The 25,690-nt window shown below is 43.8% G+C and overlaps 1 protein-coding gene across 7 annotated transcripts in view; it reads left to right on the forward strand.

The window, feature by feature from the left end:
- LOC128685730 (ATP-binding cassette sub-family C member 3-like) overlaps nucleotides 1-25,690 on the forward strand; it is a 406,756-nt gene that overhangs the window by 19,003 nt on the left and 362,063 nt on the right. For all 7 annotated transcript variants that reach the window (XR_011392357.1, XM_070087955.1, XM_070087954.1 and 4 more), the window contains exons 2-5: nucleotides 8,115-8,231; nucleotides 18,178-18,354; nucleotides 18,928-19,047; nucleotides 22,237-22,374. Coding sequence is in view for 6 of the 7 variants with exons in the window: in XM_070087955.1 (XP_069944056.1) it covers nucleotides 8,163-8,231; nucleotides 18,178-18,354; nucleotides 18,928-19,047; nucleotides 22,237-22,374 (504 nt within the window). In the remaining variant the exon portion in view is untranslated. The remainder of the gene's footprint in view (nucleotides 1-8,114; nucleotides 8,232-18,177; nucleotides 18,355-18,927; nucleotides 19,048-22,236; nucleotides 22,375-25,690) is intronic.

The following is a 25,690-nucleotide window of genomic DNA, read 5'->3' on the forward strand; positions in this document are numbered from 1 at the left end:
AAAAATAGGAGAGGAGAGTTATTAAATGGAGAGTTAGAGGTATTGGGAAGATGGAGGGAATATTTTGAGGAATTGTTAAATGTTGATGAAGATAGGGAAGCTGTGATTTCGTGTATAGGGCAAGGAGGAACAACATCTTGTAGGAGTGAGGAAGAGCCAGTTGTGAGTGTGGGGGAAGTTCGTGAGGCAGTAGGTAAAATGAAAGGGGGTAAGGCAGCCGGGATTGATGGGATAAAAATAGAAATGTTAAATGCAGGTGGGGATATAGTTTTGGAGTGGTTGGTGCAATTATTTAATAAATGTATGGAAGAGGGTAAGGTACCTAGGGATTGGCAGAGAGCATGCATAGTTTCTTTGTATAAAGGCAAAGGGGATAAAAGAGAGTGCAAAAATTATAGGGGGATAAGTCTGTTGAGTATACCTGGCAAAGTGTATGGTAGAGTTATTATTGAAAGAATTAAGAGTAAGACGGAGAATAGGATAGCAGATGAACAAGGAGGCTTTAGGAAAGGTAGGGGGTGTGTGGACGAGGTGTTTACGGTGAAACATATAAGTGAACAGTATTTAGATAAGGCTAAAGAGGTCTTTGTGGCATTTATAGATTTGGAAAAGGCGTATGACAGGGTGGATAGGGGGGCAATGTGGCAGATGTTGCAGGTGTATGGTGTAGGAGGTAGGTTACTGAAAGCAGTGAAGAGTTTTTACGAGGATAGTGAGGCTCAAGTTAGAGTAGGTACCTGGAGTTTACCTGGAGGGAGTTCCGGGGATCAACGCAACCGTGGCCCGGTCTGTGACCAGGCCTCCTGGTGGATCAGAGCCTGATCAACCAGGCTGTTGCTGCTGGCTGCACGCAAACCAACGTACGAGCCACAGCCCGGCTGGTCAGGAACCGAATTTAGGTGCTTGTCCAGTGCCAGCTTGAAGACTGCCAGGGGTCTGTTGGTAATCCCCCTTATGTATGCTGGGAGGCAGTTGAACAGTCTCGGGCCCCTGACACTTATTGTATGGTCTCTTAACGTGCTAGTGACACCCCTGCTTTTCATTGGGAGGATGTTGCATCGTCTGCCAAGTCTTTTGCTTTCGTAGTGAGTGATTTTCGTGTGCAAGTTCGGTACTAGTCCCTCTAGGATTTTCCAGGTATATATAATCATGTATCTCTCCTGCCTGCGTTCCAGGGAATACAGGTTCAGGAACCTCAAGCACTCCCAGTAACTGAGGTGTTTTATCTCCGTTATGCGCGCTGTGAAGGTTCTCTGTACATTTTCTAGGTCAGCAATTTCACCTGCCTTGAAAGGTGCTGTTAGTGTGCAGCAATATTCCAGCCTAGATAGAACAAGTGACCTGAAGAGTGTCATCATGGGCTTGGCCTCCCTAGTTTTGAAGGTTCTCATTATCCATCCTGTCATTTTTCTAGCAGATGCGATTGATACAATGTTATGGTCCTTGAAGGTGAGATCCTCCGACATGATCACTCCCAGGTCTTTGACGTTGGTGCTTCGCTCTATTTTGTGGCCAGAATTTGTTTTGTACTCTGATGAAGATTTAATTTCCTCGTGTTTACCATATCTGAGTAATTGAAATTTCTCATCGTTGAACTTCATATTGTTTTCTGCAGCCCACTGAAAGATTCGGTTGATGTCCGCCTGGAGCCTTGCAGTGTCTGCAATGGAAGACACTGTCATGCAGATTCGGGTGTCATCAGCAAAGGAAGACAGGGTGCTGTGGCTGACATCCTTGTCTACGTCGGATATGAGGATGAGGAACAAGATGGGAGCGAGTACTGTGCCTTGTGGAACAGAGCTTTTCACCGTAGCTGCCTCGGACTTTACTCTGTTGACGACTACTCTCTGTGTTCCTTTAGTGAGGAAATTATAGATCCATCGACCGACATTTCCTGTTATTCCTTTAGCACGCATTTTGTGCACTATTACGCCATGATCACACTTGTCGAAGGCTTTTGCCAAGTCTGTATATATTACATCTGCATTCTTTTTATCTTCTAGTGCATTTAGGACCTTGTTGTAGTGATCCAATAGTTGAGACAGACAGGAGCGACCTGTTCTAAACCCATGTTCCCCTGGGTTGTGTAACTGATGGGTTTCTAGATGGGTGGTGATCTTGCTTCTTAGGACCCTTTCAAAGATTTTTATGATATGGGATGTTAGTGCTATCGGTCTGTAGTTCTTTGCTGTTGCTTTACTGCCCCCTTTGTGGAGTGGGGCTATGTCTGTTGTTTTTAGTAACTGTGGGACGACCCCCGTGTCCATGCTCCCTCTCCATAGGATGGAAAAGGCTCGTGATAGGGGCTTCTTGCAGTTCTTGATGAACACGGAGTTCCATGAGTCTGGCCCTGGGGCAGAGTGCATGGGCATGTCATTTATCGCCTGTTCGAAGTCATTTGGAGTCAGGATAACATCGGATAGGCTTGTGTTAACCAAATTTTGTGGCTCTCTCATAAAAAATTCATTTTGATCTTCGACTCTCAGTCTGGTTAGCGGCTTGCTAAAAACTGAGTCATATTGGGACTTGAGTAGCTCACTCATTTCCTTGCTGTCATCTGTGTAGGACCCATCTTGTTTAAGTTGGGGCCCAATACTGGATGTTGTTCTCGACTTTGATTTGGCATAGGAGAAGAAATACTTTGGGTTTCTTTCGATTTCATTTATGGCTTTTAGTTCTTCCCGCGATTTCTGACTCCTATAAGATACCTTTAGCTTGAGTTCGATGCTTGCTATTTCTCTGACCAGTGTCTCCCTACGCATTTCGGATATATTGACCTCTTTTAGTCGCTCTGTTATTCTTTTCCGTCGCCTGTAAAGGGAGCGCCTGTCTCTTTCTATTTTTCATCTACTCTTCCTTTTTCTTACAGGAATAAGCCTTGTGCATACATCGAGTGCCACCGAGTTAATCTGTTCTAGGCATACGTTGGGGTCTGTGTTGCTTAGTATATCTTCCCAGCTTATATCGGTTAGGACTTGGTTTACTTGGTCCCACTTTATGTTTTTGTTATTGAAGTTGAATTTGGTGAATGCTCCCTCGTGACTAATCTCATTATGTCGGTCTGGGGCTCCACGCATACATGTCTGAACCTCAATTATGTTGTGATCTGAGTATATTGTTTTTGATATGGTGACATTTCTTATCAGATCATCATTGTTAGTGAAGATGAGGTCTAGTGTATTCTCCAGTCTAGTAGGTTCTATTATTTGCTGGTTTAAATTGAATTTTGTGCAGAGATTTAAAAGCTCGTGTGAGTGTGAGTTTTCATCAGAGCTGCCTCCTGGTGTTATTACTGCAACAATATTATTTGCTATATTCCTCCATTTTAGGTGCCTTAAGTTGAAATCCCCCAGGAGCAAGATGTTGGGTGCAGGAGCTGGCAGATTTTCCAGACAGTGGTCAATTTTTAACAGCTGTTCCTGGAATTGCTGGGATGTTGCATCCGGTGGCTTGTAGACTACCACAATGACTAGGTTTTGGTTCTCGACCTTTACTGCTAAAACTTACAGTACATCATTTGAGGCATTTAGCAGTTCTGTGCAAACAAGTGACTCTGCAATGTACAGGCCAACCCCCCCCACTTTTGCCTGTTCACTCTGTCACATCTGTATAGGTTGTAACCTGGGATCCATATTTCGTTGTCCAAGTGATCCTTTATGTGGGTCTCAGTGAAAGCCGCGAACATTGCCTTTGCCTCTGCAAGCAGTCCACGGATGAAAGGTATTTTGTTGTTTGTTGCTGGCTTTAGACCCTGTATATTTGCAAAGAAGAATGTCATCGGACTGGTGGTATTGTTCGTACTGGTGGGGGATTTTTTCTCCGGCGTTAGTATCTGTATCTGTTGGTTTGGAGTGGAGGCCATCGACTGTGGTTCCACTCCAGGAATGACTGGATTTGGTGTACGATTTCTGCCATTTCCTGCCAGTTTTTTTTCCTTCCTGGCACTAAAAAACCTCTCCCTCTTGAGTGGCTGTGGCTACCCAGGTTTTCCCATGGCCTGGATGTTTTGTATCTTTTTGTACCCTTTAGATGGTGTGCCTGGCAATTTAAGTTATAGCACAGTCTTTCCTGTACTGAAGAGGTACACATTTCAGGGTGAAAAAGCTTACAGGAAGGGAGTTTGCATTTTCCTGTTGTCATATGGGCATGGCATTTTCTAGAGTGGTCATAGTTGCACGTTCCGTCTGTTTTTCCAGATTTCCCATGTCTGCAGATACCAAGTGCATAGTATGTGCACAGGCTTGGTTTCCGTTTGCCTTGGGTTTCTGTGACTGTATTCCCTGTTGGTGCATGTTTCCCTGTCTTATTCCTACCCTCCCTAGCACCAACAATGGAGCTCCCACCAGTTGTTTTTGGTAATATATCCTCACTATAGCTAGTGGAGTCCTCTTGTTTGCTATTTCCTGTGGTATTTCTAGTTTGCAATATTGGTTTTATCTTATCTTTGACTACACTTGTTTCTCCACTACGGCTCCTGTCCCCTATGAGGTTATTTATATGTATTCCTTCCTACGTATAATTCCCGACTACCTGGACAAAATCTCCAGCTTCACCATTACTGTCTCCCAGGACAGCACCTCCAGCTTCACCATTACTGTCTCCCAGGACAGCACCTCCAGCTTCACCATTACTGTCTCCCAGGACAGCACCTCCAGCTTCACCATTACTGTTTCCCAGGACAGCACCTCCAGCTTCACCATTACTGTCTCCCAGTACAGCACCTCCAGCTTCACCATTACTGTCTCCCAGGACAGCACCTCCAGCTTCACCATTACTGTCTCCCAGGACAGCACCTCCAGCTTCACCATTACTGTCTCCCAGTACAGCACCTCCAGCTTCACCATTACTGTCTCCCAGGACAGCACCTCCAGCTGGTGGCCCGGTGGCCTGGTGGCTAAAGCTCCCGCTTCACACACGGAGGGCCCGGGTTCGATTCCCGGCGGGTGGAAACATTCCGACACGTTTCCTTACACATATTGTCCTGTTCACCTAGCAGCAAATAGGTACCTGGGTGTTAGTCGACTGGTGTGGGTCGCATCCTGGGGGACAAGATTAAGGACCCCAATGGAAATAAGTTAGACAGTCCTCGATGACGCACTGACTTTCTTGGGTTATCCTGGGTGGCTAACCCTCCGGGGTTAAAAATCCGAACGAAATCTTATCTTATCTTATCTTATCTTTCACCATTACTGTTTCCCAGAACAGCACCTCCAGCTTCACCATTACTGTCTCCCAGTACAGCACCTCCAGCTTCACCATTACTGTCTCCCAGGACAGCACTATCAGCCCCACATTTACTGACTACCAGGACATCACCTCCAGCCTTACAGTTTCTGACTACATGGCCAGTATCAAGGGCAGTACCATTCAGCCCAGAATTTTAATGTTCCCATCTGTTGTAGAAAGCTTCCAGGTTGTCTATGAAAGCAGCTTTGATGTTATCCTCTTTTAATACCCTTGTGATTTTAGTCCACAGATTTTCCTCATTTGGGCATACCCAAAAACACTTCCCTGTTTTAATACTGCTTGTAGCTAGTTCTTGGATATCTGCACAAGGGGCGTGACACCAATTTCCACAAAAATGACAATTTATCCATGTGGAAGCCCGTTTGTTTGATTGACTGCAGACTATACAGATCTTCATAATGATTTGAGTGTTAGGTAAGACACGTATGCAACAGTTAGGTATCTTTATTTCGAAACGTTTCGCCTACACAGTAGGCTTCTTCAGTCGAGTACAGAAAAGTTGATAAAAGCAGAAGCAGAGGAGAAGTTGCAGAGATTGGTGGATGAATTTGGTAGGGTGTGCAAAAGAAGAAAATTGAAAGTGAGTACATGAAAGAATAAGGTTATGAGGATAACAAAAAGATTAGGTAATGAAAGATTGGATATCAGATTGGAGGGAGAGAGTATGGAGGAGGTGAATGTATTCAGATATTTGTGAGTGGACGTGTCAGCGGATGGGTCTATGAAAGATGAGGTGAATCATAGAATTGATGAGGGGAAAAGGGTGAGTGGTGCACTTAGGAGTCTGTGGAGACAAAGAACTTTGTCCTTGGAGGCAAAGAGGGGAATGTATGAGAGTATAGTTTTACCAACGCTCTTATATGGGTGTGAAGCATGGGTGATGAATGTTGCAGCGAGGAGAAGGCTGGAGGCAGTGGAGATGTCATGTCTTAGAGCAATGTGTGGTGTGAATATAATGCAGAGAATTCGTAGTTTGGAAGTTAGGAGGAGGTGCGGGATTACCAAAACTGTTGTCCAGAGGGCTGAGGAAGGGTTGTTGAGGTGGTTCGGACATGTGGAGAGAATGGAGCGAAACAGAATAACTTCAAGAGTGTATCAGTCTGTAGTGGAAGGAAGGCGGGGTAGGGGTCGGCCTAGGAAAGGTTGGAGGGAGGGGGTAAAGGAGGTTTTGTGTGCGAGGGGCTTGGACTTCCAGCAGGCATGCTTGAGCGTGTTTGATAGGAGTGAATGGAGACAAATGGTTTTTAATACTTGACGTGCTGTTGGAGTGTGAGCAAAGTAACATTTATGAAGGGGTTCAGGGAAACCGGCAGGCCGGACTTGAGTCCTGGAGATGGGAAGTACAGTGCCTGCACTCTGAAGGAGGGGTGTTAATGTTGCAGTTTAAAAACTGTAGTGTAAAGCACCCTTCTGGCAAGACAGTGATGGAGTGAATGATGGTGAAAGTTTTTCTTTTTCGGGCCACCCTGCCTTGGTGGGAATCGGCCAGTGTGATAAAATATATATATATATATATATATATATATATATATATATATATATATATATATATATATATATATATATATATATATATATATATATATATATATATATATGTCGTGCCGAATATGCAAAACTGGTCAATTAGCAAGAACTCATTTAAAATTAAGTCCTTTCTAAAATTTTCTCTTATACGTTTAAAGATATATTTTTTTCATTAATGTTGATGTAAAAATTTACAATTTTGCACCAAAAGGAACTTAGAAAACTTACCTAACCTTATTATAACAAGCGCAATTTATTTTAGCCTAGCCCAACTAAATATATTTTAGATTTGTTTACAATAAATTAATACTAAACAAACACAGTGAAATATATTTTTTTCGTTAGGTTCAGAATGATTTTGGCGAAATTATTGCATAAACAAATTTTCACTTGTCCTATATGGCAAGATGAGCGTTGCTATTTAAGCCAAGATCTCAAGTTCTGCCTATTCGGCACGACATATATATATATATATATATATATATATATATATATATATATATATATATATATATATATATATATATATATATATATATATATATATATATCCTAGGTAGTAGGTTGGTAGACAGCAACCACCCAGGGAGGTACTGCCGTCCTGCCAAGTGAGTGTAAAAAGGAATCCTGTAATTGTTTTACATGATGGTAGGATTGCTGGTGTCCATTTTTCTGTCTCATAAACATGCAAGGTTTCAGGTACGTCTTGCTACTTCTACTTACACTTAGGTTACACTACATATACATGTAAAAGCATATACGTATATACACACACCTCTGGGTTTTCTTCTATTTTTCTTACTAGTTCTTGTTCTTGTTTATTTCCTCTTACCTCCATGGGGAAGTGGAACAGAATTCTTCCTCCGTTAGCCATGCGTGTTGTAAGAGGCGACTAAAATGCCGGGAGCAAGGAGCTAGTAACCTCTTCTCCTGTGGATATTACAAAATGTAAAAGGAGAAACTTTCGTTTTATCTTTTGGGCCACCCCGCCTCGGTGGGATATGGCCGGTGTGTTAAAAGAAAGAAAGAATATATATACATAATTTGATAATTTAAAAATTGTGTTAGGCATGGGGCTGAAAGCCGGATTTAGCCTCTAAATCCAAGCCTGATTTTTGAGAGGCCCTTTCTGACTGTGAGGCCCTAATCCGTTGCTTTTTTAGCTTAAATATAAATCCGGCCTTAACATTACTAGATATTGTACACATACTGCATTCTACACATCTTAATAAACTTATATACATTTTTTCAACTCAGATTGTTTATCAGCTGACTAATAAATTCTAAGATTGTCTCCCCTCTTTTTAAAACCTATAAACTTATATATACTATATTTTTAGGTTGACGTAGAGGAGTGAGGTAGTGTGTGAGAGCAGCGGGAAGCTGTGATGGGTTCTCTAGGAGCAACAACCATACATCACGATTTCTTCTCCAGTCTGTGCAATGAACCATTTTGGGTGAGTCATCTTGATATTGTACGGGAAATCAAACATCTTTTGTGCAGGAAATGTTTGCAAAGATTTCTGAATGTGCTGAATACAGAAAGAAGTAGATCATGTAAGTTTATTTAGCTACAGGTTCACAATAGCACATTTATCATACATAGTAACATATGTAAATTACCTAGGATAACCCAAAGAAAAAGCCAGTGACTACTGGGGGTCCTTACTTATTAATTTGTTAGTTTAATATCTTCATTATGCACCCCATACCCATCCTGTGGGCGGTAGTCAAAAGATTACAGAGGTACATAATGAGTCCAAGGACTGGACTCTAAAGTTATGACAGCTGAACTAGTTACAAAGGTTATGAACTCCAGGTAGATCTGGTCACAATCTTGGCAAGTTACAAAGGTAATCAATCATCCTCACTCCTGTACATGGTTAATTACAAAATAATGAGCCACTGACACGTCCACACCCGGTCACAATTGTAATGAGTTATAAATACAAATATTAAGTGGATCATACACCCACATGAGCGCGCGCGCACACACATACACACACGAGGGCGCATGCACAGACACATGCACACGAGCGTACACACATACGCATATACACAAGCACGTACCCCCCCACACACACACACCATACACACACACACTATACACACACGCACACGCACACACACACATACACACACACACACACACACACACACACACACACACACACACACACACACACACACACACACACACACACACACACACACACACACACACACACACACACACACACACATGTTGCACTGTGTCCACCATATGCTGGACACAGTGCACACAACCGAGGAAGAAGTGAAGAGGCTTCTGAGTGAGCTAGATACCTCAAAGGCAATGGGGCCAGATAACATCGCCCCATGGGTATTGAGAGAGGGAGCAGAGGCGCTATGTGTACCCCTAACAACAATATTCAATACATCTATCGAAACAGGGAGATTGCCTGAGGCATAGAAGACAGCAAATGTAGTCCCAATCTTTAAAAAAGGAGACAGACATGAAGCATTAAACTACAGACCAGTGTCACTGACATGTATAGTATGCAAAATCATGGAGAAGATTATCAGGAGAAGAGTGGTGGAACACCTAGAAAGGAACGATCTCATCAACAGCAGCCAACATGGTTTCAGGGACGGGAAATCCTGTGTCACAAACCTACTGGAGTTCTATGACATGGTGACAGCAGTAAGACAAGAGAGAGAGGGGTGGGTGGATTGCATTTTCTTAGACTGCAAGAAGGCGTTTGACACAGTTCCACACAAGAGATTGGTGCAAAAACTGGAGGACCAAGCAGGGATAACAGGGAAGGCACTACAATGGATCAGGGAATACTTGTCAGGAAGACAGCAGCGAGTCATGGTACGTGGCGAGGTGTCAGAGTGGGCACTTGTGACCAGCTGGGTCCCACAGGGGTCAGTCCTAGGACCAGTGCTGTTTCTGGTATTTGTGAACGACATGACGGAAGGAATAGACTCTGAGGTGTCCCTGTTTGCAGATGACATGAAGTTGATGAGAAGAATTCACTCGATCGAAGACCAGGCAGAACTACAAAGGGATCTGGACAGGCTGCAGACCTGGTCCAGCAATTGGCTCCTGGAGTTCAATCCCACCAAGTGCAAAGTCATGAAGATTGGGGAAGGGCAAAGAAGACCGCAGACGGAGTACAGTCTAGGGGGCCAAAGACTACAAACCTCACTCAAGGAAAAAGATCTTGGGGTGAGTATAACACCAGGCACATCTCCTGAAGCGCACATCAACCAAATAACTGCTGCAGCATATGGGCGCCTAGCAAACCTCAGAACATCATTCCGACATCTTAATAAGGAATCATTCAGGACCCTGTACACCGTGTACGTTAGGCCCATATTGGAGTATGCGGCACAAGTTTGGAACCCACACCTAGCCAAGCACGTAAAGAAACTAGAGAAATTGCAAAGGTTTGCAACAAGACTAGTCCCAGAGCTAAGAGGTATGTCCTACGAGGAGAGGTTAAGGGAAATCAACCTGACGACACTGGAGAACAGGAGAGATAGGGGGGACATGATAACGACATACAAAATACTGAGAGGAATTGAAAGGTGGACAAAGACAGGATGTTCCAGAGATTGGACACAGTAACAAGGGGACACAGTTGGAAGCTGAAGACACAGATGAATCACAGGAATGTTAGGAAGTATTTCTTCAGCCACAGAGTAGTCAGTAAGTGGAATAGTTTGGGAAGCGATGTAGTGGAGGCAGGATCCATACATAGCTTTAAGCAGAGGTACGATAAAGCTCATGGTTCAGGGAGAGTGACCTAGTAGCGACCAGTGAAGAGGCGGGGCCAGGAGCTTGGACTCGACCCCTGCAACCTCAACTAGGTGAGTACAACTAGGTGAGTACACACACAGGGGCCAGGAGCTAAGACTCGACCCCTGCAACCACAAATAGGTGAGTACACACACACACACACACACACACACACACACACACACACACACACACACACACACACACACACGTAGTAATGCTTTATTTACAGCTAGCAAAGTCAGGGTATTTCTCCAGAATGGTCTGTAATATACCACTGTGGATAAAATACTTTGCCATTTCTTGAACATTTCTCAGTGAGTTGTCTCTAAATTCATTAATTTGATCGCACTCCAGTACATAATGACGCAAGGTGTGACAATAGTCCATCTGGCAAAGTTTACATTTCGTTTGGTCTACATCTGGTGGTGGTGATTTAACCTGCCAAAGATACTTGTAACCCAGCCGGAGCCGGGCGGTAGTGACATCCAAGAGTCTGCTTATTTTGTTGGATGCACCATAGACATGTGGTTTCTGCATGATGGACTGACTTGTGTCAATCTCCCTAAGTCTTAAGTCAATAAAGTTCAATTGAAGTTCTTTTCGTATTATTGCTCTCAAACTGTTAAGTGACAACCCAAAATTGTAATCTACTCCCTCTTTGAAAGCATACAGCTTAGCCAGTTCATCAGTTCTATCATGCATCTGAAGATGGAATCCACAGCATGTGCACTCTGACTCCACTGTCCACAATCTTACCATACCTATGTCTGGCTTCTGACACAAGCATGCCAAAATTTATACTTAATGAGTTGAGAGCATTTATGGATGACAGAGAATCAGTTACAATTAAAATGTCACCCTTAGATACATGGACGCATTTGAGTGCAAGGAGTATGGCAAACAGTTCTGTCTGAAGGGTAGAGGAGCAGTTATTAATGCGTGCTCCAGTTTCTTTATGAGAGCCATCACTCTGTATGACAACAGCATGGAAATAAATGGTATAAAATACCGACACAATGGCAATATAAACACAAATGCAGTATAATGTGATCCTTTATTGACTACGTTTCGCCCACACAGTGGGCTTTTTCAAGTCACAAACAGAACTGACTGTTTGTGACTTGAAAAAGCCCACTGTGTGGGCGAAACGTAGTCAATAAAGGATCACATTATACTGCATTTGTGTTTATATTGCCATGACAACAGCAGCACTACCAGCTGCACCAGTGGACTGGTGAACAGAACCATCAACGTAAATAATTTGTGAAAGAGTGTTCTGTGTGACTAAGTTATCAATACAGCTTAAGGTATCATGTTTGGCTTCAAGACGAAGCTTTGGTTGTGATTTAAGAAGAGTTTTGGGGGGAAATGGAAGAATGATAGTTTGGAATGGTGTAATATCCCATGGAGCAGGGAAGTGTCTCTGTTGCCTAACTTGACATAGATCATGTAGCTGGTTCATGCGGAGGTCGGTTCCAGTTTTTTCGATCCATCTGGAAGGATGTTCACCAGTGCTGAGGAAAGTTTGGAGGGCTTCTGTGCAGGGGTTTGAATGGGCTAACCTAAGCAACGTCCCAACAATTCCAAGAACAGCTGTTGAAAATTGACCACTGTCTGGAAAATCTTCCAGCTCCTGCCCCCAACATCTTGCTCCTGGGGTATTTCAACTTAAGGCACCTAAAGTGGAGGAATATAGCAAATAATGTTGTTGAAGTGATAACACCAGGAGGCAGCTCAGACGAGAACTCACACAAAACACAAGCTTTAAAATCTCTGCACAAAATTCAAATTAAACCAGCAAATAATAGAGCCTACTAGACTGGAGAATACACTAGACCTCATCTTCACTAACAATGATGATCTGATACGAAATGTCACCATATCAAAAACAATATACTCGGATCACAACATAATCGAGGTTTAGACATGTATGCGCGGAGCCCCAGACCGACAAAATGAGATCAGTCACGAGGGAGCCTTCACCAAATTCAACTTGAATAACAAGAACATAAAGTGGGACCAAGTAAACCAAATCCTAAACTATATAAGATGGGAAGATAGACTAAGCAACACAGACCCCAACTTATGCCTAGAACAGATTTACTCCGTGGCACTCGATGTATGCTCAAGGCTTATTCCTTTAAGAAAAAAGAGGAGTAGATGTAAAATACAAAAAGAGACAGGCTCTCCCTTTACAGGTGACGGAAAAGAATAACAGAGCGGCTAAAAGAGGCCAATATATCTGAAATGCGTAGGGAGACACTGGTCAGAGAAATAGCAAACATCGAACTAAAGGTAAAGGAATCTTATAGGAGTCAGGAATCGCGGGAAAAACTAAAAGCCATAAATGAATTCAAAAGAAAACCAAAGTATTCCTTTTCTTATGTCAAGTCAAAGTCGAGAACAACATCCAGTATTGGGCCCCTACTTAAACAAGATGGATCCTACACAGATGACAGCAAGGAAATGAGTGAGCTACTCAAGTCCCAATATGACTCGGCTTTTAGAAAGCCGCTAACCAGACTGAGAGTCGAAGATCTAAATGAATTTTTTAAGAGAGAGCCACAGAATTTGGTAAACACAAGCCTATCTGACGTTATCCTGACGCCAAATGACTTCGAACACGCTTTAAATGACATGCCCATGCACTCTGCCCCAGGGCCAGATTCATGGAACTCCGTGTTCATCAAGAACTGCAAGAAGCCCCTATTATGTGCTTTTAACATCGTATGGAGAGGGAGCATGGACACTGGGGTCGTCCCACAGTTACTAAAAACAACAGACATAGCCCCACTCCACAAAGGGGGCAGTAAAGCAATAGCAAAGAACTACAGACCGATAGCACTAACATCCCATATCATAAAAATCTTTGAAAAGGTCCTAAGAAGCAAGATCGCCACCCATTTAGATACCCATCAATTACACAACCCAGGGCAACATGGGTTTAGAGCAGGTCGCTCCTGTCTGTCCCAACTACTGGATCACTACAACAAGGTCCTAGATGCACTAGAAGACAAAAAGAATGCAGATGTAATATACACAGACTTTGCAAAAGACTTCGACAAGTGTGATCATGGCGTAATAGCGCACAAAATGCGTGCTAAGGGAATAACAGGAAAAGTTGGTAGATGGATCTATAATTTCTTCACAAACAGAACACAAAGTGTAGTAGTCAACAGAGTAAAGTCTGAGGCGGCTACGGTGAAAAGCTCTGTTCTGCAAGGCACAGTACTTGCTCCCATCTTGTTTCTCATCCTCATATCTGACATAGACAAGGATGTCAGCCACAGCACCATGTCTTCCTTTGCAGATGACACCCGAATCTGCATGACAGTGTCTTCCATTGCAGACACTGCAAGGCTCCAGGCGGACATCAACCAAATCTTTCAATGGGCTGCAGAAAACAGTATGAAGTTCAACGGTGAGAAATTTCAATTACTCCGATATGGTAAACATGAGGAAATTAAAACATCAGAGTACAAAACAAATTCCAGCCACAAAATAGAGCGAAAAACTAACGTCGAAGACCTGGAAGTGATCATGTCGGAGGATCTCACCTTCAAGGACCATAACATTGTATCAATCGCATCTGCTAGAAAAATGACAGGATGGATAATGAGAACCTTCAAAACTAGGGATGCCAAGCCCATGGTGACACTCTTCAGGTCACTTGTTCTATCTAGGCTGGAATATTGCTGCACACTAACAGCACCTTTCAAGGCAGGTGAAATTGCTGACCTAGAAAATGTGCAAAGAACCTTCACGGCGCGCAAAACGGAGATAAAACATCTCAATTACTGGGAGCGCTTGAAGTTCCTGAACCTGTGCTTCCTGGAACGCAGGTGGGAGAGATACATGATTATGTGCGCAACAGTTAGGTATCTTTATTTCGAAACGTTTCGCCTACACAGTAGGCTTCTTCAGTCGAGTACAGAAAAGTTGATAGAAGCAGAAGAGACTTGAAGACGATGTAATCAGTCCATCACCCTTAAAGTTTTGAGGTGGTCAGTCCCTCAGTCTGGAGAAGAGCATTGTTCTACTAGTGACCTGTCTCACCTCCTGGCACTATATAAATCTCCATCCTGTCACTTCAACTCCATATTGTTTCAAACTTTGGAACAATGCTCTTCTCCAGACTGAGGGACTGACCACCTCAAAACTTTAAGGGTGATGGACTGATTACATCGTCTTCAAGTCTCTTCTGCTTCTATCAACTTTTCTGTACTCGACTGAAGAAGCCTACTGTGTAGGCGAAACGTTTCGAAATAAAGATACCTAACTGTTGCACATGTGTCTTACCTAACAATCTGTCGGTATTTTATACCATTTTAATGTTCAATCTGTCAGACACTGCAACACAAGGGTATCTTGGTACAGACCTGGAATCAACTTCGACTACCTCTACAAGTGAGAGCGGCTGGATTTGAGAGGGACCTGACATCCCAACATCTGCGTTCTACTAGTGACCTGTCTCACCTCCTGGCACTATATAAATCTCCATCCTGTCACTTCAACTCCATATTGTTTCAAACTTTGGAACAATGCTCTTCTCCAGACTGAGGGACTGACCACCTCAAAACTTTAAGGGTGATGGACTGATTACATCGTCTTCAAGTCTCTTCTGCTTCTATCAACTTTTCTATACTCGACTGAAGAAGCCTACTGTGTAGGCGAAACGTTTCGAAATAAAGATACCTGACTGTTGCACATGTGTCTTACCTAACAATCTGTCGGTATTTTATACCATTTTAATGTTCATACATGATTATATACACCTGGAAAATCCTAGAGGGACTAGTACCGAACTTGCACACGAAAATCACTCACAACGAAAGCAAAAGACTCGGCAGATAATGTAACATCCCCCAGTGAAAAGCAGGGGTGTCACTAGCACGTTAAGAGAAAACACAATAAGTGTCAGGGGCCCAAGACTGTTCAACTGCCTCCCAGCATACATAAGGGGGATTACCAACAGACCCCTGGCTGTCTTCAAGCAGGCACTGGACAAGCACCTAAAGTCGGTACCTGACCAGCCGGGCTGTGGCTCATACGTTGGATTGCGTGCAGCCAGCAGTAACAGCCTGGATGATCAGGCTCTGATCTACCATGAGTCCTGGTCACAGACCGGGCCGTGGGGGCATTGACCCCCATAACTCTCTCCAGGTAAACTCCAGGTAAGCATATTGACTCCAATAAGGATATATCTTTCAGTAACACGATCGCTATTGCTTGAAATATTAAGTTCTTTCCGCATATTTAAAATTTTGACAGTACGAGAGCATCCCAGGATGATCCTCATTGCTTCGTTTTGCAGTTTTTCCAGCCCTTCAAGCTTCCAGTCAGACACGAGAGCAAGTAGTGGCGCAGCATAATCAACCAATGATCTAATATAAGCGAGATACATCATTTTCACAATTTTAACATTAGACCATACCTGGGATGAAAACCTGCCACAACTCTAAGTGCTCTCAGGCTTTCTTTGTATTAGCGACAAAGTCTCGTTACAACAGGTCCAAGCAGTGGAGCCTCAAAGCCTAGATACCTGTATCTGCTTACATACTCTAGAAGAGACCCATCATGCAATTGGATCTGACGAACTGTGCCTCTCTGTCGAGGAGGACGCCTATTGAGTATCTTTGTTTTATCAGTAGAGATTATCAACCCCAGGTCCTGACACGAGGCTAGTACATGGTTAAGAATGTTTTGGGTGTTGGAGAATCCGGTGGTGTGAATCATTATATCATCAGCGAAACTAATCATATAATGATGGGGTTGGCTAGGCATAGCATTAAGTAAGACATTAAGTAGAATATTGAATAGGGTGGGACTGAGCACACCTCCCTATGGGGTTCCTAATTCAAAATCTTTAGTTACACTTCTATGTCCCTGGAACAACACAGACGACTTTCTGTTGGACAGGTAACCTTTAATCCAGCAGAGAAGCCATCCTCCAATATCCATTCTAGCAAGTTCACTAATGATTACATGTCGGTTGGCTACATCAAAAGCGGATTTAAGGTCAAGGAAGGTAGTGTATTAGCTGTCAGTGTGCAGAGTGAGAAAGGTGGTAATGCAATGATGCACACTCTTTCCATGCATGAAGCCATGCAACCGGGAAGACAAAAATTGCTTAATTCTGTGCATAAGACGATTAAGAATCATCCTTTCGAATGTTTTACACAAACAGCTAGTAAGGGATATTGGGCGAAATGAGTTTTGTTGATTAGGCTTCGGAATGGGAATAATGAGGCTGTTGGTCCATGATTTAGGGAGCTCCCCAGTGACATAGCTCATGTTATATAATTCAAGTAAAGAATTACCTGGTACTCGACACAGCAATCTGAGTATGTTGTAAGTAATACCATCCTCACCAGGTGACGTGGAGTTGCCCTTAGTTAGTGCTGCATCAAGTTCAAAGTTAGTGAAAGGAAAGTTACAGTCATCTTCCTTGCTGAGCATAAAACAAATCAGTCTCCCTTGCATCACATTTGTCCATTAATTTCGCCTGTGTGGTACTGGGAAGATTGTCATAGCTAGATGTAGCAGCCCAAGCATTGACTAACTCATTCGCCCTATGCAAGGGATGAGGATGCGCGATCTGTCCAGTTCTGTTACCCTTAATTCTATTTATGTCCCTCCATGTCCGGCTTAGTGGGGTGTGAGCATTGAGACCATTGACAAATTGTTCCCAGTCTGTTTGCCGCAGTTCTGTCATACGCTCTCTGGCAGCAGCAAGGGCAGTTAGGAAGAGGCTCAGCATTTCAGGGGTACGATGGTTTCTATAGGTTTGGCCTAGTCTGCGAGCAGTGCGTTTCAATGTTCGAAGATTAGGATCATTGTAATAGGTATGGTTTTTATAAGACTTATGATTATTATGGAAGTTAGATGGGTTTACATTACCATGAGGTTTCAGAGGCGGCTCTAAGCAGTTCTGAATACTGCTCACAAGGTCATTGTTAAAAGTCTCGACAGAGGTGCACTCATAGGAATTATACCAGTCAGTCACATGTGCAACAAAGTCATCATGCTGATCAGGGGAAACATTAAAACGTTTCCGTTTGAATATCCTACCAGGGAGGATAGTATTACCAATATCTAGAGATATGGGAAATATGGGAAATGATCTGATGATATATTTGTTACAATGGAAGACTCGCAGCTGGCAGAAGTAATGTTGAAGCCCAGACATAGATCAAGGACGCCTCCATAGATATGTGTGGGTTCAAGGCCCACAAAGCACCAGTAGATCTTCAAAGCTTTGCAGTAGCCACTGTATTAAGCCCACAAAGCAATGCATTAGGCCTGAAGTTTAAGATACGATGTGACCCACAGAACGTTACACAGATAACTCAAACATAAGAGAGAGGAGCTTACGACGATATTTTGGTCCGACTTGGACAATTTACAAAGTCGACACCAAAGGTTTGAGACTAAGACGTTTCTGCAGGGTCCATAAAGACCCCGCAGGTAAGCGTCTTAATTTCAAACCTTCGGTGTCGACTTTGTAAATGGTCCAAGTCGGACCGAAATGTCGTCGTAAGCTCCTCTCTCCTATGTGCGGGTTATTTGTGTGTTGTTCCAGTTATGGTATCGTGCCTTTTTGTTCTCCACAGAATGTGAGTGCAGCGTGGAACACAGAGGTACCAGACTTTGGAAGGTGTCTTGAGAGAACAGTGCTGGTGTGGGCTCCATGTGCTCTCCTCTGGATAACCAGCCTATTTTACCTTCCCTCCCTCAACCGAAGACCTAAAGACTTGGTGCCATGGTCAGCCCTCAGCTACACTAAGGTGGTGAGTAGTCCATATTTTTTTATAACGCAACAGAGATCATTTTGAGAAGCCGCTAAGGCCCGCCCGTAGTGGATGACCGACAGATCCCAGTGACGGAATATTTTATATATCTGTCGGTTTGAGGTCGCCTATGATACTGATTCTGTTTCACAGTCGTGACATTCCAGTCACACCATAATGCACCTTTCCAGAATTACACACTGACATCATTCCACAAACACTAGTATCACTGTTGTACACATGGGGAAGTGCTAAATAAATCCTTAGTCGTACAGTGCCAGGCGAATGAAAGGCAATCAGAACTGATCCAGGGAAGAGTATCAAGGATCCTCCCCCCTGGTTGAAGGTCAGTGACTTCAAAAGTCATCCGGATAGAGACCCCATCCACTTCTTCCATTATTATTATAATCCTGGGGGGAGCGCTAAACCCGTATTGATTATACAGCGTCTGCAGGGGAGGGATTGAAGGTATTCAGGCTTACCTCAGGGAACTGGAGCACAGATCTAATTCCCTAGATCAAGAGCCCCTCACCAGCGTCCAGGAACCTCCCTTGAGGGGTCCATCTCTTTCAGATGGTGTCTGTGTTGATGCTGGTGACGGTGGGTGTGGAGGTGGTGTGGTCGTGGGTTGAGAGACGCCTGGTCCTGGTCCCTGCAGACTACCTGGCCTCTGTCGCCCTCCTTCTTACACAGGTTAGTTGCTTTATTAAGTTTAAAGCCTATCGGCTATACGAAGATTTTTAAAGTTGCATGTCACCCGAACCTCACCAGTCATTGATGCTAAATTTAATATCTAACAGGAATTAAAGTAAACTCTAAGTGTAGATTTACTAAAAAATACATCCCTCTTAAGTGTTTATATATATACACACTGCTACTGTCGGTGCATATACATCACGATATACAATACTACTCAGATTTTATATACAAAGTGACAAAGGTAAACTATAATTGCTATAGATATTAATCTTATGCAGAAACAGTCAAATTAGCCGAACTTCTTGAATAAAAAATAATTTCGAAAATTTAATCTTATTCACTGATAGATTTTTATAAAATAACGTTTTAGGCCTTGATAAATTCACTTTAATCCTGCCAAGCCTATCTTAGGTCAGCCTAAATTATTATTTAATGTCAGTAAATATATTATTTTTGTAATGTTTAAACTAGTTTTTATAGTTTAACAACACTGAATTTTCATTAAGTTTGCTGCCGCATTAGCCTAGTCGGCAAGTACGTACGTACGTACGTACATACACACACACACACACACACACACACACACACACACACACACACACACACACACACACACACACACACACACACACACACACACACACACACACACACACACACACACACACACACACAAGTTTGCAACAAGACTAGTCCCAGAGCTAAGAGGTATGTCCTACGAGGAGAGGTTAAGGGAAATCAACCTGACGACACTGGAGGACAGGAGAGACAGGGGGGACATGATAACGACTTACAAAACACTGAGAAGAATTGACAAGGTGGACAAAGACAGGATGTTCCAGAGATTGGACACAGTAACAAGGGGACACAGTTGGAAGCTGAAGACATAGATGAATCACAGGGATGTTAGGAAGTATTTCTTCAGACACAGAGTAGTCAGGAAGTGGAATAGTTTGGGAAGCGATGTAGTGGAGGCAGGATCCATACATAGCTTTAAGCAGACGTACGATAAAGCTCATGGTTCAGGGAGAGTGAGCTAGTAGCGACCAGTGAAGAGGCGGGGCCAGGAGCTTGGACTCGACCCCTGCAACCTCAACTACGTGAGTACACACACACACACACACACACACACACACACACACACACACACACACACACACACACACACACACACACACACACACACACACACACAAAACTCAGGAAAATAAAGAGATTAGCCGAAGAGCCAGAAACAAATATGCACAGATAAGAAGGGAGGCTCAGCGGCAATACGAAAATGACATAGCATCGAAAGTCAAGACTGACCCGAAGCTGTTGTACAGCCACATCAGGAGGAAAACAACAGTCAAGGACCAGGTAATCAGACTGAGGAAGGGTGATGGGGAATTCACAAGAAACGACCGGGAGGTATGTCAGGAGCTCAACACGAGATTTAAAGAAGTATTTACAGTGGAAACCAGTAGGACTCCAGGAAATCAGAACAGGGGGGTGCACCAGCAGGTGCTGGATGAGGTACATATAACCAAGGAGGAGGTGAAGAAACTGCTATGCGAACTTGACACCTCAAAGGCAGTGGGACCAGACAACATCTCTCCGTGGATCCTTAAAGAGGGAGCAGAGATATTGTGTGTACCATTAACAAAGATCTTCAACACATCATTTGAAACTGGGCAACTCCCCGAGGTATGGAAGATGGCAAATGTAGTCCCAATTTTTAAAAAGGAAGACAGACATGAGGCACTAAACTACAGACCTGTATCACTAACGTGTATAGTATGCAAGGTCATGGAGAAGATCATCAGGAGGAGAGTGGTGGAGCACCTGGAAAGAAACAAGTGTATAATTGACAACCAGCATGGTTTCAGAGAGGGAAAATCCTGTGTCACAAACCTACTAGAGTTTTATGACAAGGTGACAGAAGTAAGACTGCAAGAAGGCCTTCGACACAGTTCCTCACAAGAGGTTACTGCAAAAGCTAGAGGATCAGGCACACATAACAGGAAAGGCACTGCAATGGATCAGAGAATACCTGACAGGGAGGCAACAACGAGTCATGGTACGTGACGAGGTGTCAGAGTGGGCGCCTGTGACAAGCGGGGTTCCACAGGGGTCAGTCCTAGGACCTGTGCTGTTCTTGGTATATGTGAATGACATAACAGAAGGGATAGACTCAGAAGTGTCCTTGTTTGCGGATGATGTGAAGTTAATGAGAAGAATCAAATTGGATGAGGATCAGGCAGGACTACAAAGAGACCTGGACAGGCTACAAGCCTGGTCCAGCAACTGGGTCCTTGAGTTTAACCCTGCCAAATGCAAAGTCATGAAGATTGGGGAAGGGCAAAGAAGACCGCAGACACAATATAGTTTAGATGGCCAAAGTCTGCAAACCTCACTCAAGGAAAAAGATCTGGGGGTGAGTATAACACCGAGCATATCTCCTGAGGCGCACATCAATCAGATAACTGCTGCAGCATACGGGCGCCTGGCAAACCTACGGATAGCGTTCCGATACCTCAGTAAGGATTCATTCAAGACTCTGTATACCATTTACGTCAGGCCCATACTGGAGTATGCAGCACCAGTTTGGAATCCACACCTAGTCAAGCACGTCAAGAAATTAGAGAAAGTGCAAAGGTTTGCAACAAGACTAGTCCCAGAGCTACGGGGATTGTCCTACGAAGAAAGGTTGAGGGAAATCGGCCTGACGACACTGGAGGACAGGAGGGTCAGGGGAGACATGATAACGACATATAAAATACTGCGCAGAATAGACGAGGTGGACAAAGACGGGATGTTCCAGAGATGGGACACAGACACAAGAGGTCACAATTGGAAGTTGAAGACTCAGATGAATCAAAGTATTTCTTCAGTCATAGAGTAGTCAAGCCGTGGAATAGCCTAGAAAGTGAAGTAGTGGAGGCGGGAACCATACATAGTTTTAAGGCGAGGTATGATAAAACTCATGGAGCAGAGAGAGAGAGGACCTAGTAGCAATCAGTGAAGAGGCGGGGCCAGGAGCTATGACTCGACCCCTGCAACCACAAATAGGTGAGTACAAATAGGTGAGTACACACACACACACACACACACACACACACACACACATTACCTTTAAGTGACATCATTTTTTTGTCCTGGAAAATAATTTCATAAACCTGTTAATAAATTTTGTGACTGAAGGGTCTTCAAGTGACACTTGTGGTAGTGGGAAGGAAACATGGCGAGCGAAACAGCGTTGTACTATTTTTGTTCTGGTTGTTGATGGTAATGTGTGGACTACCACGGCTCTACACTACTATCACCTACACTGTGAATGGGGTAAGTTATCACTCTCAGATATGTCATTATAATCTGTACCAGCGTAAGTTATCTTAATCTCCCATTATCATTATCATCATTCCTCCCCTTTCCCCATCTCGACGGGTTTAGAAGTTCCCCATAAACATAAGAATAAGAATAAAAATTCAATTTGATGCAGTACCCCCTTCTTTATTGTGGAATAGACGAGTTCTCCATGGGGAAGTGGAGAAGAATCCTTCCTCTGTAAATCATGTGTGTCGTGGGGAGTGGAGAAGAATCCTTCCTCTGTAAGTCATGTGTGTCGTGGAGAAGATTCCTTCCTCTTTAAGTCATGTGTGTCGTAGGGAGTGGAGAAGAATCCTTCCTCTGTAAGTCATGTGTGTCGTGGGGAGTGGAGAAGAATCCTTCCTCTGTAAGTCATGTGTGTCGTGGGAAGTGGAGAAGAATCCTTCCTCTGTAAGTCATGTGTGTCGTGGAGAAGAATCCTTCCTCTGTAAGTCATGTGTGTCGTGGGGAAGTGGAGAAGAATCCTTCCTCAGTAAGTCATGTGTGTCGTGGGGAAGTGGAGAAGAATCCTTTCTCTGTAAGTCATGTGTGTCGTGGGGAGTGGAGAAGAATCCTTTCTCTGTAAGTCATGTGTGTCGTGGGGAAGTGGAGAAGAATCCTTTTTCTGTAAGTCATGTGTGTCGTGGGAAGTGGAGAAGAATCCTTCCTCTGTAAGTCATGTGTGTCGTGGGGAGTGGAGAAGAATCCTTTCTCTGTAAGTCATGTGTGTTGTGGGGAGTGGAGAAGAATCCTTTCTCTGTAAGTCATGTGTGTCGTGGGGAGTGGAGAAGAATCCTTTCTCTGTAAGCCATGTGTGTCATGGGGAGTGGAGAAGAATCCTTTCTCTGTAAGTCATGTGTGTCGTGGGGAGTGGAGAAGAATCCTTCCTCTGTATGTCATGTGTGTCGTGGGAAGTGGAGAAGAATCCTTCCTCTGTAAGTCATGTGTGTCGTGGGGAGTGGAGAAGAATCCTTCCTCTGTAAGTCATGTGTGTCGTGGGGAGTGGAGAAGAATCCTTCCTCTGTAAGCCATGTGTGTCATGGGGAGTGGAGAAGAATCCTTCCTCTGTAAGTCATGCGTGTTGTAAAAGGTGTGAAAATTTGTGTGGACTGCCTCCAAGTGAGTCGCCTACCTTGGCAAACTCTGTTGACACCGATCTCTGAGGTGGGTACCTCAGCCTCACAAGTGGCTTATAGGACAGATTTTCACAAATGATTGATGTTGCAAGAAACTCGCCTGCATGCACGTATAAAGGACTAACTTACTTGGTGTTGCAGCATATATTCTGATCTTCAACTTTCCTAAGCTTAGCTTTAGCCCCTTTGGACTTCCCCTCAGAAACCACGTGCAACCGGGAGCCTGAATTCCTGCAATATTCAATCATTATTAGTGACCTGCCTGCACCTCAGAAATTCCTATATCCAAGGGGGTGTGTATCCCCTAGTATAACTATGCAGACACGGACACTAGCTTCCAGACTGACAAGAGACACTGGTACTTACTGGGCATGCACTGCCTGCTGCACAAAGGGCCTACAGATCAACTCACTCACAATTCTTCCCAGACACTGGCCAGAAATCTACGAGATTAAGTGGAGGTCTTGTCTTACTGTATAGGCCTGATGGAGGTCATCTACGGTACATCGAGGTGCCTCTACCAGATTTCCTCAGGTCTCAAATGTGAAGACACGTGGGGGGCGCCGTCTGCTGATCACGGCACGTCTTGTCCAGTTGGTGTCTGTCTTAAGAAGGATGCTATTGTGTCTTTGAGACCCGCGCCTCGTCATTCAAGCTAGGGCTGCCAGTTCTCCCTAGCTAACTTAACCTAGTGTTTGCCTACATTATCGGCCTATTACTACCTATGTTAAGGTCTTAGGTCTACATTATTATTATCTACAGTTGCCTCAATGATCCTAATATTAGTGTACTACCAGTAAAACTACCTACTCCTTCCCTGAAGGGTAAATCTATAAATTAAATAAGCTTACCAACCACGCCAACTCGGGGAGAATGCTTTTTGTTTGGGTGGGTTTAAGGGCCGCCCAGCTCAGCCATTCCATTACAGACTTGCTGGGATCCCTTGGTTCGCCGTGTCTGTCCTGTGGAACTTTAGGAACCAAATAAATTTCCACAAAAGGCGACTAAAATGTCGGAAGCACTTTGCTTGTAACCTCTTCTCTATAAATTACTAACTTTAAAAAGAAGAAAAACTTTACGTTTCTTCTTTTTCGGGAGACACTGGTCAGAGAAATAGCAAGCATCAAACTTAAGCTAAAGGAATCTTATAGGAGTCAGGAATCACGGGAAGAACTAAAAGCCATAAATGAAATCGAAAGAAACCCAAAGTATTTCTTCTCCTATGCCAAATCAAAGTCGAGAACAACGTCCAGTATTGGGTCACTACTTAAACAAGATGGGTCCTACACAGATGACAGCAAGGAAATGAGTGAGCTACTCAAGTCCCAATATGACTCAGTTTTTAGCAAGCCGCTAACCAGACTGAGAGTCGAAGATCAAAATTAATTTTTTATGAGAGAGCCACAAAATTTGGTTAACACAAGCCTATCCAATGTTATCCTGACGCCAAATTACTTCGAACAGGCGATAAATGACATGCCCATGCACTCTGCCCCAGGGCCAGACTCATGGAACTCCGTGTTCATCAAAAACTGCAAGAAGCCCCTATCACGAGCCTTTTCCATCCTATGGAGAGGGAGCATGGACATGGGGGTCGTCCCACAGTTACTAAAAACAACAGACATAGCCCCACTCCACAAAGGGGGCAGTAAAGCAACAGCAAAGAACTACAGACCGATAGCACTAACATCCCATATCATAAAAATCTTTGAAAGGGTCCTAAGAAGCAAGATCACCACCCATCAAGAAACCCATCAGTTACACAACCCAGGGTAACATGGGTTTAGAACAGGTCGCTCCTGTCTGTCTCAACTATTGGATCACTACGACAAGGTCCTAAATGCACTAGGAGATAAAAAGAATGCAGATGTAATATATACAGACTTTGCAAAAGCCTTTGACAAGTGTGACCATGGCGTAATAGCGCACAAAATGCGTGCTAAAAGAATAACAGGAAAAGTCGGTCGATGGATCTATAATTTCCTCACTAACAGAACACAGAGAGTAGTCGTCAACAGAGTAAAGTCCAAGGCAGCTACGGTGAAAAGCTCTGTTCCACAAGGCACAGTACTCGCTCCCATCCTGTTCCTCATCCTCATATCCGACATAGACAAGGATGTCAGCCACAGCACCGTGTCTTCCTTTGCAGATGA

Source organism: Cherax quadricarinatus, chromosome 23, assembly GCF_038502225.1.
Source record: "Cherax quadricarinatus isolate ZL_2023a chromosome 23, ASM3850222v1, whole genome shotgun sequence".
NCBI classification, from domain to species: Eukaryota; Metazoa; Arthropoda; class Malacostraca; order Decapoda; family Parastacidae; genus Cherax; species Cherax quadricarinatus.